This window comes from Osmia lignaria, chromosome 11 (assembly GCF_051020975.1).
Source record: "Osmia lignaria lignaria isolate PbOS001 chromosome 11, iyOsmLign1, whole genome shotgun sequence".
In the NCBI taxonomy this organism is placed as follows: domain Eukaryota; kingdom Metazoa; phylum Arthropoda; class Insecta; order Hymenoptera; family Megachilidae; genus Osmia; species Osmia lignaria.
The window spans coordinates 3,262,153-3,277,066 of record NC_135042.1 but is presented as its reverse complement, the minus strand read 5'-3'; the positions used below and the strand labels follow the sequence as shown (position 1 = coordinate 3,277,066).

General features: G+C 28.5%; 8 protein-coding genes across 13 annotated transcripts; 4 read left to right on the top strand and 4 right to left on the bottom strand.

The window, feature by feature from the left end:
• The first annotated feature begins 15 nt into the window (after window positions 1-15).
• Lamtor5 (Late endosomal/lysosomal adaptor, MAPK and MTOR activator 5) lies at window positions 16-945 on the top strand. The gene is made up of 4 exons (XM_034337964.2): window positions 16-190; window positions 404-465; window positions 537-651; window positions 806-945. The coding sequence occupies exons 1-4, from the start codon at window positions 156-158 to the stop codon at window positions 867-869; spliced, it is 276 nt and encodes a 91-aa protein (XP_034193855.1). The 5' UTR covers window positions 16-155; the 3' UTR covers window positions 870-945.
• A 144-nt stretch (window positions 946-1,089) lies between these two features.
• Window positions 1,090-3,484, bottom strand: LOC117610481 (man(5)GlcNAc(2)-PP-dolichol translocation protein RFT1). 2 transcript variants are annotated; one of them, XM_034337948.2, is made up of 8 exons: window positions 3,343-3,484; window positions 2,960-3,162; window positions 2,699-2,885; window positions 2,347-2,631; window positions 2,158-2,289; window positions 1,951-2,082; window positions 1,379-1,879; window positions 1,090-1,302 (listed from the first exon to the last, which is right to left on the bottom strand). In XM_034337948.2, exons 1-8 carry the CDS (start codon window positions 3,400-3,402, stop codon window positions 1,144-1,146), a joined length of 1,659 nt encoding a protein of 552 aa, XP_034193839.1. In that variant the 5' UTR covers window positions 3,403-3,484; the 3' UTR covers window positions 1,090-1,143. The 2 variants fall into 2 exon arrangements, with proteins under 2 accessions (XP_034193839.1, XP_076547065.1); XM_076690950.1 differs by lacking the exon at window positions 2,158-2,289.
• Window positions 3,485-4,040: 556 nt separating this feature from the next.
• LOC117610484 (mitochondrial S-adenosylmethionine carrier protein) lies at window positions 4,041-5,674 on the top strand. 2 transcript variants are annotated; one of them, XM_076690953.1, is made up of 6 exons: window positions 4,041-4,164; window positions 4,245-4,401; window positions 4,467-4,576; window positions 4,691-4,931; window positions 5,001-5,139; window positions 5,539-5,674. In XM_076690953.1, exons 1-6 carry the CDS (start codon window positions 4,096-4,098, stop codon window positions 5,672-5,674), a joined length of 852 nt encoding a protein of 283 aa, XP_076547068.1. In that variant the 5' UTR covers window positions 4,041-4,095. The 2 variants fall into 2 exon arrangements, with proteins under 2 accessions (XP_076547068.1, XP_076547069.1); XM_076690954.1 differs by lacking the exon at window positions 5,539-5,674 and adding an exon at window positions 5,216-5,353.
• A 216-nt stretch (window positions 5,675-5,890) lies between these two features.
• LOC117610487 (ras-related protein Rab-24) lies at window positions 5,891-7,331 on the bottom strand. Its single transcript, XM_034337959.2, has 4 exons — window positions 6,872-7,331; window positions 6,484-6,572; window positions 6,102-6,376; window positions 5,891-6,029 (listed from the first exon to the last, which is right to left on the bottom strand). Exons 1-4 carry the CDS (start codon window positions 6,983-6,985, stop codon window positions 5,908-5,910), a joined length of 600 nt encoding a protein of 199 aa, XP_034193850.1. The 5' UTR covers window positions 6,986-7,331; the 3' UTR covers window positions 5,891-5,907.
• A 57-nt stretch (window positions 7,332-7,388) lies between these two features.
• On the bottom strand, window positions 7,389-8,867 carry Pglym78 (phosphoglyceromutase 78). Its single transcript, XM_034337956.2, has 3 exons — window positions 8,675-8,867; window positions 7,899-8,396; window positions 7,389-7,817 (listed from the first exon to the last, which is right to left on the bottom strand). The coding sequence occupies exons 1-3, from the start codon at window positions 8,772-8,774 to the stop codon at window positions 7,651-7,653; spliced, it is 765 nt and encodes a 254-aa protein (XP_034193847.1). The 5' UTR covers window positions 8,775-8,867; the 3' UTR covers window positions 7,389-7,650.
• A 457-nt stretch (window positions 8,868-9,324) lies between these two features.
• LOC117610483 (uncharacterized) lies at window positions 9,325-10,490 on the top strand. Of its 2 annotated transcripts, XM_034337953.2 has the most exons (4): window positions 9,325-9,470; window positions 9,565-9,841; window positions 9,911-10,106; window positions 10,203-10,490. In XM_034337953.2, the coding sequence occupies exons 1-4, from the start codon at window positions 9,325-9,327 to the stop codon at window positions 10,340-10,342; spliced, it is 759 nt and encodes a 252-aa protein (XP_034193844.1). In that variant the 3' UTR covers window positions 10,343-10,490. The 2 variants fall into 2 exon arrangements, with proteins under 2 accessions (XP_034193844.1, XP_034193843.1); XM_034337952.2 differs by having other exon boundaries at window positions 9,911-10,479.
• Slbp (Stem-loop binding protein) lies at window positions 9,325-11,489 on the bottom strand. The gene is made up of 4 exons (XM_076690955.1): window positions 10,948-11,489; window positions 10,701-10,879; window positions 10,054-10,100; window positions 9,325-9,463 (listed from the first exon to the last, which is right to left on the bottom strand). Exons 1-2 carry the CDS (start codon window positions 11,487-11,489, stop codon window positions 10,741-10,743), a joined length of 681 nt encoding a protein of 226 aa, XP_076547070.1. The 3' UTR covers window positions 9,325-9,463; window positions 10,054-10,100; window positions 10,701-10,740.
• Window positions 11,413-14,723, top strand: LOC117610480 (X-ray repair cross-complementing protein 5). Of its 3 annotated transcripts, XM_034337946.2 has the most exons (15): window positions 11,444-11,532; window positions 11,827-11,877; window positions 11,962-12,041; window positions 12,127-12,237; window positions 12,296-12,510; window positions 12,588-12,710; window positions 12,784-12,859; window positions 12,941-13,078; window positions 13,150-13,303; window positions 13,378-13,517; window positions 13,594-13,737; window positions 13,825-13,970; window positions 14,032-14,271; window positions 14,339-14,492; window positions 14,569-14,723. In XM_034337946.2, the coding sequence occupies exons 3-15, from the start codon at window positions 12,021-12,023 to the stop codon at window positions 14,581-14,583; spliced, it is 1,677 nt and encodes a 558-aa protein (XP_034193837.2). In that variant the 5' UTR covers window positions 11,444-11,532; window positions 11,827-11,877; window positions 11,962-12,020; the 3' UTR covers window positions 14,584-14,723. The 3 variants fall into 3 exon arrangements, with proteins under 3 accessions (XP_034193838.2, XP_034193837.2, XP_076547064.1); XM_076690949.1 differs by lacking the exon at window positions 11,444-11,532 and having other exon boundaries at window positions 11,743-11,877; XM_034337947.2 differs by lacking the exons at window positions 11,827-11,877; window positions 11,962-12,041 and having other exon boundaries at window positions 11,413-11,532; window positions 14,569-14,722.
• Window positions 14,724-14,914: the final 191 nt, after the last annotated feature.

Sequence of the window (14,914 nt, the reverse complement as noted above, 5' to 3'; positions counted from 1 at the left end):
AATTCGATTAAACCTGTTGCGACTAAACTATATGCATTTCTTGTGAATATACATATAACAAAGTTGTGTTAATGTGGTGACAGATACGTCAGATCACGTCGGATTAAATTATTTTCATTAAATATCCAGTTTTTAAAAAGTGCATTGTCACTAAGATGGAGAGAAATCTAGAAAAAACATTAGATGATATGTAAGTTAAGTATATGAAAAATTATTCTTATAAAAGGAGTATGTATAAAAATCAATGTTTATATTACTTACAATGCGAATATTTAATTACTGTTTAACTTATTTTGCATATTGATGATGAAAAAATAAAAAATGGATATGCATTTAACCTTGTAAAATCAACCAACCAAACGATTCTTATTTATATTATTTAAATTTCATATTTTTTGAATAGAAATAGTACAGAAGGTATTATTGGTTGCATCTTGGCTGATCATGCAGGATTATGCTTAGGAGGTATTCTTTTCTTAATTAGATTTCATATTTTACAGTATTAATATGATAAAATAATAAAAAAATACTTTTAGCTAAGGGAAATGCATCCACTGATAGTGCAGGCATAATTGCAGCTATCGCAGATCAAGTTGCAAAATTAGAACCTAAATCACCAGCTCCAATTATATCTCTTCAAAATGAGAGCAGGTAATTTTTATATTTGATATTATGTACTTGCTAATATATGAAATTATTATTAATAAACCAAGATGTTTATTAACTAATTGAATTTGAACATAGTTTCAAACGAATGATTGTATTAAAATATAAATACCAAAAAGTAGTATTAATCATTTTATAGGAAATGCCTTATCCAACGTCAAGGTCCAGTAGTAGGTGCTATTTACAAGGATGTTTCTATATAAAACAGTTTCTGTTGCTCAAATTAATAATATTGATTATATTTAAATTAAATTCAATTAAGTTTCTGTTATTTTGTTAATTATATATATATATATAAACTTTGAATAATTTTAACATAACATTAAATTGAGAAAACTTGTACTTGATTTGAATTATAACAGTATAGAAAATACATAATTATTAAATATGATATAATTTATAGGAATTCTGCATTGCAGCACCTTTGTAAATAATTTGTATGTAAATATAAATAAACAATTATAAGTAGAGTTAAGGTCAGTCACTCTTTTTATTTCTGTTCCTCCTTTCATACCACTTATTTGTACCAAGTCTGATTAGATCATGATGTTCATATATCCAAGATATAAACACCATCATAAACATTATTACTCCAATAACTAAGTGTAATATTTTTTCATCTGGGAAAAAGTAACTCTGAAACATAAAATATGTAAAGCTATAACATACTTTCTAATAATATATTTAAAAAATAGAAAAGATATTTGTTTACATGAGATATATTGGTGACTAGAGCTGCTATAAGAAGGGAAGCAGAAAACATAGGCTTTGGTACTAATCCTCGTAATGGGTGGTATATCGAATCTTTATATCTCTTATTGATAAAACTAGTAGAATGTAAAATTCTCAAGCTCATGTTTACACAATTTCCAAGAATAAAACCAACTGGCCCGAACCAAATGGCGAACAAATATGATGCGCCCAAAAAGGCAATCGATTGATAAATCATAATTAAATTGCTTTTGTTTATAGTTGCGCTATCAGCTGTTGCATTGGTATAACATTCTGTTACTCCGTTTATTCCCAAAAGTAGAATAGCTAAGCAGTGCGCTCGCATTAGAAGTACCGGTAGATGCGAAGTTAATTTTGCACCACCGTATAACCATAACAGAGTACTTGAATACGATTGTCCAAATACTAAAACAACTAAACCAATGGACATAACAGCTGAACACAAATGTGTAAGTACATTTACACTTTCCTGAATTTTCATCTGAAACATATATTTCTCGTTAATTTTAGTAGTTAATTAATACATAAAATATTTGTTAATATACCACTTACAGGATTTTGATCATTAATTGGTTTATCTCGTTTAATCATCTGGGTAAAATAGAAGTACCCACTTTCTTCTATTGGACGGAAAATAAATCTTGCTGCTAGAGAACCTAAATTATTCACAATTTCATATGTTCCCTTTAGAAACATAAAAACATGATTTATTAAAAATATAATTTATACCGAATGAAATATTTGTTATTAATTAAACACCTGTTCAGTAAATGTTAATACTGGCATTACTGTCATAATTAGCCTTTCTCCTTCAGTTAATATTTGCTTTAGAATTCCTTGTCTAAAGAAACTCCATGTAAGGATAGTTAATTTTTTATCTAGATAGGATTCCTAAAAACATAATTATATGTATATTTCAATATATAACACACGCATCTTTATACATACTTTATTTGCCATTTGTCCTGGCAGGAAGTCCATTACTGTTTCAAATGGAAATTCTTTCACAACATATTCGTCGCCATAGTCTTTCAATGACATTCTCCTTTTTAATTTACAACTGTTCAGTTTTCTAATATAATAATGAAAGTACATATAGTGACTAGTAGTACAAAATATTGCTGCAACTAATTGAGCTACACCAAATGCAAGTAATGCATTCTCTGGGTTATAAAGTACCAGTGGAACAAATGTCAATGTGCGGATAGCAATCATAATGGTGTCAAGTATAATCTAAAAAGTGAAACAGTCAGGAGAATGTTTTCAACTTGGTTTAAATACTTTTCAATCAGAGTCTTACTTTCAATCTAACAAATAAGAATGCACTAGCAACTAATTGAACAATCAAAGATGATAGTTCAATAATACAAGATAAAGCAACTGCCCAAACAGCAAATGTATAATACGATGGTAATGCTTCAGATGTTGATAAAAGATAAAGCCAAATATATCCAAACATCATAGACATTGCAACACAAATAGGAACCCTGAAAAACATTTCAAATTAATACACATGGCAGATATTTATATATTTTGTAATGAATTAATTTTAGAAACTTACGTCACCCATAATAAATTTACAACTTGAGCCCAATTATGTTCTGCTGTATTAGTTAAACATGCTTTCATGAATGGTTCTCTAGATAGAAACAAAATCATTGATTCCAACAGTAACAGTCTCACATTTATAACTCCTAAAACTGCTTGACCCACATGTCGTACAACAAAAGCATTTAAAACAAAAGTAACAGCTCTACATATTATCTGAAAGAAAAGTTATTGAAATTGAAAGCTTTGTCATGTGTTTGAACTCCTCACAGATGTTGACATTTTAAAGAAATAAGTTAATTTGTATTTTCAAATACAAGTCTCTTAGTATGTTTAAACTGAAATGTTTTACCACAAGATGCGTTAATTTAAACAGTTGTTACGTTAATGAAATACCTGAAATACAATATTGAAGGAAGCATTTTCCAAGCTGCTTTTCAAAATATTCTGTGACATTTTTCTAGATAATTAAACGAAAGCATAAATCTTTCGAGATTCCCGCCCAAAGAGATGTCAATGAAATTCGAGGTTATGTATACACTTAAACGGTACCTAAAACATTGAATGAATCATTTTTTGGAAATTTCGTTCACGTCCGTAACTTGTCGAAACATATCAATTGCAAAAAGCCACGAATTCTTCTGTACTACATGAAACAGAGATTTCATGACGTAATTGCGTCAATTCCCTCTATATATATCATATCTAGTAATTTTCTGTCATGGATTTTCATCTATTTTTACTAGTGGAAAACTATTTTCAAAACAAAAGCTTCTCCTAACCTTAAATGACAATAGAAGTCCGAAATATACAAGATTAGGTTAGGTTTCGGTAGCAGACAACCACAGTAGATTTAGGAATTATAAAGAAAGTAAACAATGATTTTCTTGTGAAGTGATGTCATTACATAATAGGAACACGTGTCCTTTTATTTTTCGTTACTATTTCATTAACTCGTACAAAAATATTCAAATTCTAAAATAAATTCTGTCTCTGATAAGAATTTTCATCGATCTGTCAAAGTATGCATGTACAATTTGATTAAAAATAACATTCCAATTTATTAATTAAATAATATATTTAATTTATTGTAGGTGTTTCAAATTGTAACAATGTTAATCCGGTAAAGAAGCACAGTATTAATTAAAAATGTTAAATGAAACAAATAATTCTAAACGGAGCGAAAGCGCGAAAAATATTATCATTACGTCGCTTGTCGTAAGTAATAAAATTTATGTATAATTAGCTTTGAATGCTATTTTTATATATATAAAAAAATAATTTTAAATCCATGACAGTCAGGTTCCGTCGCGGGAATTGTTTGCGATCTCATATCTTTCCCTTTGGATACTCTTAAAACACGATTACAAAGTCAGCATGGTTTTGTGCAATCCGGTGGTTTCAAACGGCTATATCAAGGTTTAGCCCCAGTACTGATAGGATCAGCTCCCTCCGGTGAATTTTAAATATACTTCTTTTTTAAAAAAATTAACATTATCTAATAAATGTATTATTTACAGCTGCCTTGTTTTTTATAACATACAACGGGATAAAAGAAGTCTTTCAACCTCGTATACCCGAACAATATTACCCGATTATGCATATGTCGGCTGCGGCAATAGGAGAAGCGGTAAAAATCTTTTCACTATCATTCTTCTCTTTATGTTATTAAAGAAAAGTTTTATTTTTAGAGATATGGTGGAGAATTTTTTATCACTTAAAAATTTTAAGATATTGCTAACAGATTGCATGTGTTATCCGAGTACCGGTTGAGGTAGTGAAACAAAGGAAACAAGCACTTTTAGAAGACCCGCACAAATTACCATTAAGAACTTTGTATCGTGGCTATGGAAGTACAGTAATTCGGGATTTACCGGTTGGTCTGATTCAGTTACCACTTTGGGAATATTTTAAACTATGTTGGACAAAACATGTAGGACGAGAATGCACTCCTATGGAAGGTGCCATGTGTGGAGCGTTATCAGGTAAAAAAACTATTAGTTAAGTTACAAATGATTTAATATAATTACTTACACTAACACTGATTTTTATAGTCGCTGTATCCGCGATTGTGACAACGCCTTTGGATGTTGCGAAAACTAGAATAATGTTATCGAACGCATCGGCAGGAAAAGACGAAGTAAAGATATTTACAATGTTAAGAAGGATTTATCGAGAATGTGGTATTAAAGGGTATGAAACGAATCATATTTTTCACAGTAACCAATTTTTATAAACATAAATAGTAATTGTTGACAAATACCTTTAGACTTTTTGCTGGTTTTACACCAAGAGTGGGTGGTTTTACTCTTAGCGGATTCATATTCTTCGGCGTTTACGAGAAAGTTAGAGAAAGTTGCATTTCAAATTTATCTTTATAGTGTTAAGAAAGGATTAATATAATATTATTATACAAAGTTCATTAGTAAATTGTAATTTACTACAAGAGGTAATTATTTTCATCCTTGGTAATAATATCAGTACTTTGTTTGACACATTGCATATCAATCATTAATGTTATTAATACAATAAGCTTTTCAATACTTTTCAACTGAAACAATAGTCTATTCATTATGATATCTTTTATTACAGATCTCACTATTTATGTTGCAATAAAACTGCTCACGTTCAAGAAAGGCACAAGATACATACGAAGCATTTAATAATTGTATTTTACACTTTGATTATTAATAATAATATTATACGTACTACACTTTTTAAAGGCTAATATTTATTAATTTTTAAATGGATGAGACATGCACAAATTAAAGGAATGTAAAATATGAATGTATTTAAAAATAATCCTTTCAGCAGGGAATAACGATTCCCTTAAAGTTATGTATATTAATGTGTCAAGATGCGATATACCGTGCATTGATTTACACGCATAATATTTACTTACACAAAGTAATGTGATATATATTAAAGGTGAAAGAATTATGATAATTCTTAATACTGACTTTAGAAAGATTGACAACAATATGTACCTTTGGACTTGTTACTTATCTCAATTGTTTCTTCTAATTCTTGTAAATTATCTGGGTCAGATGCAAAGTCTTGGGCAATTTCATTAAACAATTCAGCTAAAAAAATAAATTCATAAATATTCCAAATATAATACTGGTACAAGTTTAATTATGTATACACCCACTTACCAACATTTTCTCCAGTTTTACTAGATGTTATAAAAAACTTGGATTGAATGCCTGCAGCGTATGTTTCAACAACATCTATCTCAGGAGATGGAACTGCACCATGCTCTAAGATATCCTTCTTTGTAGCACAAATGTACACTTTACAGCCTTCTTCCATAGCTCTAAGCTCTCTCACCCAAAATTTTGCCTTTTGAAATGTATTTGATTTTGTAATATCATAACATATAACAGCTGCCTTTGCACCACGATAATATAATTTAATCATAGCATTATATCTACAAAAAATACATTATTTAAATAAGAATTCTTTATCTTTCTAAGCTTATTTGATATTGCTTAAATTGACATTAATAGGAATATAAAAATCATGATAATTACTCACTTTTCACTGCCAGCTGTATCCCATATTCCCATGATAAGCCTTTTCCCATTGACTTGCATTTGCTTCGCTGCAAATGCAGCTCCTATAGTCTAAGGAAAGTGGAACTGAGTTAATTTGTTTTGCGATGCACCTCTTAGACGATTCTCAGTGCAAATCTTAGTAACTCTATTTTAGAATATTCCTTCCATGTCGCGGACTAAGAGAAACAAGACGGCCTAAATTAGTATATTCCCTAAGTTAACTTCATCTGATTTGTGGAAAATTTAAAAAAGGTATTAGATTGTTGTCTGGATTCTCACGTTACTCTAGAAATTTGATATCAATCTACCTATATATATAATAAACTGGTGCGCGGAACATTTCTTTTTATTATAGCAATTATACTTACATTTTGATATGATAGACTTTCATTAAATCTTTCGTTTATGTAACGTTCCACGAGGCTTGTTTTTCCTACAGCCGCATTACCCAGTAAAACTACTTTCAAATCAACGCGATTCATGCTTCAGTTATTATTAAATCTTCTAAAGTATTAGAAGTATTGCTATAAAATAAACACTACTCTTGCAACATTTAGGTTAACATAATCATTTACGTGTTTTATGTTCGAAACTAATCAGTAACTGATATTCTTATGATATAAACTTCAAACTGGATATGGATAGACTTTTTATCAATAATGATTCAGTATTATTATCTGTTTAAAAAACATAATTTTCCCAGAACAAACATTCCTTATTTGTAACGAAAGCGACATCCAAGATTTATTATAGATGGCGTATTTCATCGTTTCATTATGGTTAGGACGCATTTTCAGTTTTATATTATAAAACGTAAAAGATTTAAAAATTTTAAATTTCAATTCAAAATAAATAATGATAATTATATATTAATAATACACAAGGAAGAGTAATTTTATTTTATTCGCTTCAGGATTCCTGTATTTTATATCTCTTATCATAATCTCGAATAAATATCTTTGAATAAATTACAACATATATATATATAAGTTTGAAACTTCTTGAAACATTACTGAAGAATAATTACTACATTTTAGTTAATTTTTTCTTATAAATAAACTGAACTTTTAATGATAAAACAAGAAACTAATCAATTTTTCATACATATGTAATGTTAAAAATTTGATAATAAATTTTCTTTTTAACATTACTTAGCTTTTCCTTGTGCAGCAACTGCAGCCATTGCAGCTTTAACAGTTTCTTCATCACCTAAAAATTTCATAGACACAACAGGTTTAAAGTTTTCATCTAATTCATAGACAAATGGAATACCAGTTGGTAAATTTAAACCCATGATTTGATCATTGCTCAGTTCTAAAAAGAAAAAAAAAAGAGATATCATGAATACCATAACTGTTTTAAAAAAGTTATTTATGTATGGAAATAAAAACATACGATCTATATGCTTTACTATGCCACGTAAACTGTTTCCATGAGCAGCAATGATAATTTTCTTTCCTTCTTTTAATTGTGGAATAATAGTATTATTCCAGTAAGGTAATGTCCTTTCAATAGTCAATTTCAATGATTCAAATTTGGGGAATTCTTCTGGTTTTGGTTCATTGGCATATCTTGCATCTTTTACTATTGTATCATAATATTTGTGGTCTGGTTCCATGGGTGGAGGAGGTACATCGAATGATCTTCTCCAAATTTGTACTTGTTCTTCACCATATTTGGCAGCAGTTTCAGCTTTGTTCATTCCAGTTAAACCACCATAATGACGTTCATTCAGACGCCATGTTTTACAAATAGGAATGTTTTCTTGGCCTATTTCTTTCAGAATTGCCTTTAAAGTTTCTTGAGCTCTTGTTAATACTGAAGTATGAGCTATATCAAAAGTATAACCTGCCTCTTTAACTGATTTTCCTGCTGAAACTGCTTCAGCTTTACCTACAATTAAAAATATATGTATTAATATACAATTACTGCTAGATTATTTAAAATTATATATCATATATTCACTTAGGATTTTCTATCAATGTTAAAACAAGTTCAATTAATATATAATTTTAAAAATTATTATATCATCATAACGATGTTTATTATTTTAAGTGCACAAAACAATTTTCAAAAGGAAAAACATTACTATTTACAATAATATTTCAAACTGTTTGACCTTTTGTCCTTGAAGCTTTAATTTAGAGATTTACTTTCTGAAAATGACTTACCTTTGTCAGATAAATTGGCATCATACCATCCACAGAATAAGTTTAATTTATTCCATTCACTTTCTCCATGGCGAACCATAACAATCGAATATTTCGACATTTTTCTATTAGAAAAATTAACAGCACGTAAACAGGAAACGCGATTCGCAAGCAGTCCCTGCTCAATATATTTGCACAACTGTTTCAGTTGAAAGCCCCCACCCCCTGTCACATCACTCAATCGTATCAGCATTTTTGTTCAAAATTTTGATATCAATTTACTATATTATCAATTAAATATGTTTTTGCTTTGTAGAATAAGAAAATTTGTTTTCTGAAGAATGCTATTAATCAATTGATATGCGTTTATAGATAACAATATTCAAATTATTTTGTTCAATTCTTGAATCAAATTTTTCCCGCCATTGTAGTAAATGGTTAGTTTTCAATACATCGTGTTAGATGTATGTAACGAATGTTAATATTTAGTATTTAATGATGTAAATAATTATTACTGATTGTATATATACAATTTTTATAGATTGACTATTAATTGTTAGATTTAAAAGTTTTTTGCTTCATTGAAGTATACTAACCTGAACATAACCCTTGTAAAAATGATAAGAATGAAATAGTATTTATTGATTCATTACAAGAATCTGTTATATGCAATGGAAGTTACAAACAATGGGCAAAATGACAATTCTTTGTTGTTAAATAAGGATTTTCTACAAATTTCGTGTAACTGGCATATCAGTAATAATAAACAATTTCATGATGCCTTCACTGTGGCTCCTTTATGTGAAGAACCTATAAAGTAATAAAAACATTTACATATTAATGATGTAACATAAATATATATATTAAAATAACGATATTAAGTCAGTGAAAAATTGTCTACATTTTTACAGGATCAACTGTGAAGATATAGTTTCTTTAAATACATGTATATCTTTACAACCAATTCAGTCGGATAACGAACCATGCATGTTAGATATAAAACTGATTAATAATCAGAGGATATCTCGTATTGCTGTAGTTTCAGAGGCTTATGTATTAGAATTTTTCAAACAATTTGGAGAATACGAAAAAACAATATTTGCAGAACTTATAGATGACTTTGAAGAAAATTTTATTTATTTTGCACAAGCAACAATTAACCCTTATTCTACAGAAGCTAGTATTAAGGTATGTTAACTGTACATAATATATTTTTGAAATGGTAAGAATGATATTCATTCAAGGTTTCTATTTTAGTTCACAAAAACAAAAAGCAAAAATTCAGTTCTGTGGATATATGGGATAAAATTATACTTAACAGAACCTATTAATGAACCTGAAAGCTTCTCTACAGAAATATTTAATCCTGAAATAATAAAAAATTTTCTTACTAAGTTTACCTTAAATAATGAAGGGAACAATATCACTAATGCTGTTCAGTCATCCACTAAAAGTATATCAGATTCATCAACAAACAACAATATTGAACAAAGTAATGAAAAAGAAATAGTACAGTCTATCACTGAAAATACTATATCAAATATTACAGACATTACAACTTATATTGATCAGAAATTTGGTGATATGGAAAATAGAATAATGAAAAGGATTGAAGAAGTGGAGCAAAGAACAAATCAGAAACTTGATATGATTTTAAAACAGTTAGAAACTCAATTTTGTGCCAAATGACCTTCATTCTATATAATACATTCTTGTAAATAACTAACAATGTATTTAATGTATGTAATTTAATATGTAAAGTACAAAGAAAAAGAAAAACAGATTTTGGAAATAATACTGTTTTTCTGATTTTTCAGTATCTAAATTGTACACATTACATCTAATAATACACAATTATATGTACTTATGATTAAATGTATTTATATATTAATTATACTTGTTTTATTTTCATTTAACTCATATTGCAATTCAACCTTTTAAATACACATAATTATCCATGTATCAGATTGTACCAAAATTTGTATTACAGTTCATTTCATTATGTTATACTAATGAAATTTTATATAAATATAAAAAAACATAATACCATCATGTGCATTGTAATATAACATTCATACAACTTTCATCTAATTGGGACTGTTGTCTTGTGGAGGATCCCACTGATGAAGTTGTTTCCTCCACAACCTCATCATGCCATCCCATCCTCTTCTACTATATTTAATGTACTTTGGTGGTGTTTTTGGATGCTCTTTAGTACGTTTTTCTCTAAAATAAATATAATCGTTTTCAATACAATATTTCCAGTGATATTTTAGTATATATGAAATTCTTACTTAGGCACAGCCTGAATGTATTTATCATATCCAATGGTATTTTTCCCATAATCTATTTCTTTCTGTCTACGAGCTAAGACTTTAGGATCAGTTTCATATTCTACTTGTTTTTTACCACAATCTGAGGAATTAGTGGTAGAACTTGAATCACTATAGTATCTGGTACGAAAAACTTTTACATCCTCATAATTTGTAGCACCTTCTCTAGGTCTTTTACGAAGATTATTTAAGTCTTCTAACTTATTCTTTACATTATCTTCATACTGTATGCCATTTATACTTTTTGTTTCAATTTCTTTACAGTAAGACCTGTTATTTACACATACATTTGAAGTAACATCTTCTTTATCCTTTTCATCTTTATTAACATAGGTTTTAGGTTCAGGTATTATTATATCTAAAGACTCCTGAGTATTTTTGGTCTCCTTATCGGAGTTTACTATTTTACTCAATTCATTTGAACTCATACAAATGGCTTCATTTAGAAGAGCATCATCTTCATCTGTCAATTCTATCCATGAACTTTTCATATCTAATTCCATTGTATGTTAATTGAACACAATCTATGGATAATAATTAACATAGGTATATATAAACTTTATTTTAACTGAAGAAAAAAAACAATAAATAAGCAATGTCTTACCTAAAAAAAAATAACCTAAATGAGTGCAGCAACCTTTATATTAAAGTATAATAGATTACACTTAACTGCAAGCCTTGTATATATGTTGTCCCATATATCACACTATTAATTCTTTCACCTTTTATTATTTAAAGTTCTTTTAACGCTTTTAATGAAATTGAATATTACAAAATGTTCACGCTCATCTAGCGCCTCTTATTTAATAAGTTCCCTCTCTTCATAATTTCAAATTACAGAGAGACGAATGTTCAAATTGTAACCCGACTAATGCGTGATACTGTTTACAAGTATTATTCAAATTATTATATTTAATTTATTTTTATTTTACAGTTAGTATTATTGTTAACTTTCTTGGTTTATTTTTTTAATAGAAGCATTATTAAAATATCTATATACATATATATTTATACGTTAATGATAATTACTCAGAATGCCTCCAAGAGTAGCAAAGGTTATATTATTTTTTATATATTAAACAAAGTATATATTTTGTTTGATAATGAAGCACAAATAAACTGTTAATGTAATTTTTTCAGGAATCATTACTGTTATTAATAAATATTGGAGTGACAAGTATTAAAAAATCAAATGATCCTTCTCTATTGGTCAAGGCAAAATGTATTGCCAGAAAGAAGATTGAAAAAATGGTACAAATTTAATTGTTATATTAATTACTTCTGATTCTTATTATATACTGTTTTCTAGATTTTTTTGAGACCAAAGGACGAGGTTGCAGTAATAGTAATGGGTTCTTCCAATACAAAAAACTCTTTGGATATAGAACATGTAGAAGAATTTGCAGATTTTCAAGTTCCAAATTGGGATTTGATAAAAAAACTTGAAAATTTGGAATGTACAAATTATTGTTCCAATTGGGTGGAAGCACTTTATGCTGCAGTGGAATTCATGAAAGCAAATATGTAGGTTTTAAACTTTGATGGATGTATTCTCTATGAGTAAATATTAGGACATTAATGTTAACTGGAATTTGTTTCAGCTATGATGTTTCCAAAAAGAAAATAATATTAATGTCTGACTTTAATGAAGAATCAGATATTATTTCACAGTTTCAAGCAAATAAAATAGCAGAACAACTTTTTACAATTGAATTAATTACAATGTAATACAAATGAATTTTACATGTAAATTTATCCTTTTTTAATCTTTTGTTCTATCTTGTCTTATCTTTTTAGAGGAGAGGATTTATTGGAAACAGATGAAAGATCTCTTAAAATTAGCGAAGTACTTCTTAAGTTTCTTCATAAAAAGGTAATATACATATCATTATATCACATTATATGTATAAATAGTTATAATACATTTTACTAAATATTGTTAAATATATTTTAGATAAACGGCCAACATTTAACATATGATATGGCTATATCTGCCTTGAGATTTTATACAGAAGAATCGAAAAAACCGAGTCCGAGTTATTTTGATTTAGAATTAATTGATATAAAAATACCGATTGTTAGTTTTGTCAAAGTAAGGGAAAATTTTTCAGAAATACGTTTACACGTATAATTATTTCTATTAAGAATTATAATTTTTGTTAGGTGGATGAAAGTAAATTTCCACCATGGAAGAGAGCTAAAAATGATGAAAAAGTTGTATCCAAAACAGAATATGTGGATAGACAAAGAACCACATATACAAAGGATGAAATTGTAGCAGGATATAAATATGGCGAAATTTTTGTTCCAGTTGAAAGTATGTAGCATTTTATCATTATCATTAATCTTATATAGAAGTGGTTATACGTATAAATGTCTTCATAAATATAGAGGAACAAGAAGAGGCCATGCGTTACAAAAGTGGAACAAAAGGTTATAAAATTCATAGTTTTACAAGTAGAAATAATATTAACTTAGAATATTTGTACAGTAAGGGTACCCATGTTATTTTACCTTCCACTAAAGGAAAAGTATGGTTTCTCATTTTCTTTTTACTTAAAAATCATAAATTATTTTTACAAGTATTCAATTTATTTCTATTTTTAGGATGTAACAAAACTCTTTTATTCTTTGGTACAAGCAATGCGTAAAACAAACGCGGTTGCTATCGCAAGAAAAGTGTACAGAGATAACTTGGCACCTAAAATGGTAGCCTTATTTCCCTGTACCGATGTTCCGGATGAACCCTGGGTATTTTAAAATCTTTTATTTTTAAATTAAATTATTTTAATAAATTTGTACTATTACGTAAAATTGATTATATTTATTAACGCGCAGTGCTTGGTAGAAATAGCATTAACATATTCGGAAGACCGCAGAGTTATGGAGACCCGACCGATTAAGTCCGTAGTTAAACAATTGACGGATGATCAGAACGAAGCGGTAGATAATTTAATAGATTCCCTTACATTATCTGATATGGGGTATGTACATTTGTACTTCACTGGGCTTGTAATGGTTTATTTATATATACTTTTTAAACAGAGACAGTTACGAAGTAGATGGAAGCCAATATTTTTTGCCTGGCTGTGTACCAAATCCTGCAATACAGCATAGGTGGCACGCGTTGTCGCATCGTGCCTTAAATCCAGATAAACCATTGCCATCAGTGGAGGATTATTTGAAAGAAATTTTGGAAGTTCCATTAATAAAAGAAAAAAGTAAACAATACTTAAAAAGAATTACAGAACTGTTTCAGTTGGAGGATGTTGATCCAAAGAAAGAGTAAGAACTATTTACAGAATTCAAACATGGCAACTATTAAAATAAGTACTAACAATATTTTTTACAGCGACGAAAAAAAAGAAAATGAAGAAGATAATGCTGAAAACAACGACGACATTAATTTTAAACTATCCGATAAAATGAAAGATAAAGTTGACGACGAAGATGATTCATATAAGCAAAACTTTATGGATACCTCAGACGTTGATCTCGATGAATTGGTATAGTAGTACACATGCATTAATAAATATGTATATATTTATTGCATTTATTTAACGTACCTCATATTTTTTATAGGCTGCCAATATATAGTTTGTTGCTGTTTTTGTTCTACTGTTAAAAGAAAATTATTTTATATAAGTTATACGCCAAACGCGTTATATCTTTTTGTACAGAAAAACATTTAAAATAAAATGTTAGAAAGCGACAAACTTCTTCTGTACTTTAATTAGAAGAAAGTCCTTCGGAGCCCACTATAAATTGATGACACTATCCAATCTGAATATGGAAGGACGAGGTCGTCTGCCCACCTAACACCCACTCCAATTTATCTTCATACTATCCAAAATTCTAGCTGTACAATTACAAATGATGATCAAATGAATATTTCAAAAAAAATATGTTGTGTTATAAAATACAATTG

What these genes read in the sequence shown, in the direction of transcription:
- Pglym78 (XM_034337956.2), bottom strand. Translation starts at nt 8,774, where the DNA reads ATGTCGAAATATTCGATTGTTATGGTTCGCCATGGAGAAAGTGAATGG. An exon ending in TGCCAATTTATCTGACAAAG is followed by an intron (nt 8,397 to 8,674) that starts GTAAGTCATTTT and finishes TTTTAATTGTAG; the next exon opens with GTAAAGCTGAAGCAGTTTCA. An exon ending in CATAGTAAAGCATATAGATC is followed by an intron (nt 7,818 to 7,898) that starts GTATGTTTTTAT and finishes TTTTCTTTTTAG; the next exon opens with AACTGAGCAATGATCAAATC.
- Slbp (XM_076690955.1), bottom strand. Translation starts at nt 11,489, where the DNA reads ATGGAATTAGATATGAAAAGTTCATGGATAGAATTGACAGATGAAGAT. An exon ending in TACATTCAGGCTGTGCCTAA is followed by an intron (nt 10,880 to 10,947) that starts GTAAGAATTTCA and finishes TATTTATTTTAG; the next exon opens with AGAAAAACGTACTAAAGAGC.
- LOC117610484 (XM_076690953.1), top strand. Translation starts at nt 4,096, where the DNA reads ATGTTAAATGAAACAAATAATTCTAAACGGAGCGAAAGCGCGAAAAAT. An exon ending in CTGCGGCAATAGGAGAAGCG is followed by an intron (nt 4,577 to 4,690) that starts GTAAAAATCTTT and finishes TATTGCTAACAG; the next exon opens with ATTGCATGTGTTATCCGAGT. An exon ending in CGAGAATGTGGTATTAAAGG is followed by an intron (nt 5,140 to 5,538) that starts GTATGAAACGAA and finishes CTTTTATTACAG; the next exon opens with ATCTCACTATTTATGTTGCA.
- LOC117610480 (XM_034337946.2), top strand. Translation starts at nt 12,021, where the DNA reads ATGCCTCCAAGAGTAGCAAAG. An exon ending in CGATTGTTAGTTTTGTCAAA is followed by an intron (nt 13,079 to 13,149) that starts GTAAGGGAAAAT and finishes AATTTTTGTTAG; the next exon opens with GTGGATGAAAGTAAATTTCC. An exon ending in AATTTTTGTTCCAGTTGAAA is followed by an intron (nt 13,304 to 13,377) that starts GTATGTAGCATT and finishes TCATAAATATAG; the next exon opens with AGGAACAAGAAGAGGCCATG.
- LOC117610483 (XM_034337952.2), top strand. Translation starts at nt 9,325, where the DNA reads ATGGAAGTTACAAACAATGGGCAAAATGACAATTCTTTGTTGTTAAAT. An exon ending in TTATGTGAAGAACCTATAAA is followed by an intron (nt 9,471 to 9,564) that starts GTAATAAAAACA and finishes ACATTTTTACAG; the next exon opens with GATCAACTGTGAAGATATAG. An exon ending in CTACAGAAGCTAGTATTAAG is followed by an intron (nt 9,842 to 9,910) that starts GTATGTTAACTG and finishes TTTCTATTTTAG; the next exon opens with TTCACAAAAACAAAAAGCAA.
- LOC117610487 (XM_034337959.2), bottom strand. Translation starts at nt 6,985, where the DNA reads ATGAATCGCGTTGATTTGAAAGTAGTTTTACTGGGTAATGCGGCTGTA. An exon ending in AAAGTCTATCATATCAAAAT is followed by an intron (nt 6,573 to 6,871) that starts GTAAGTATAATT and finishes CACTTTCCTTAG; the next exon opens with ACTATAGGAGCTGCATTTGC. An exon ending in TAAAACTGGAGAAAATGTTG is followed by an intron (nt 6,030 to 6,101) that starts GTAAGTGGGTGT and finishes TTATTTTTTTAG; the next exon opens with CTGAATTGTTTAATGAAATT.
- LOC117610481 (XM_034337948.2), bottom strand. Translation starts at nt 3,402, where the DNA reads ATGTCACAGAATATTTTGAAAAGCAGCTTGGAAAATGCTTCCTTCAAT. An exon ending in TATTAACATTTACTGAACAG is followed by an intron (nt 2,083 to 2,157) that starts GTGTTTAATTAA and finishes ATGTTTCTAAAG; the next exon opens with GGAACATATGAAATTGTGAA. An exon ending in CAATTAATGATCAAAATCCT is followed by an intron (nt 1,880 to 1,950) that starts GTAAGTGGTATA and finishes TATATGTTTCAG; the next exon opens with ATGAAAATTCAGGAAAGTGT.
- Lamtor5 (XM_034337964.2), top strand. Translation starts at nt 156, where the DNA reads ATGGAGAGAAATCTAGAAAAAACATTAGATGATAT. An exon ending in GAAAAAACATTAGATGATAT is followed by an intron (nt 191 to 403) that starts GTAAGTTAAGTA and finishes TTTTTTGAATAG; the next exon opens with AAATAGTACAGAAGGTATTA. An exon ending in TGCAGGATTATGCTTAGGAG is followed by an intron (nt 466 to 536) that starts GTATTCTTTTCT and finishes AAATACTTTTAG; the next exon opens with CTAAGGGAAATGCATCCACT.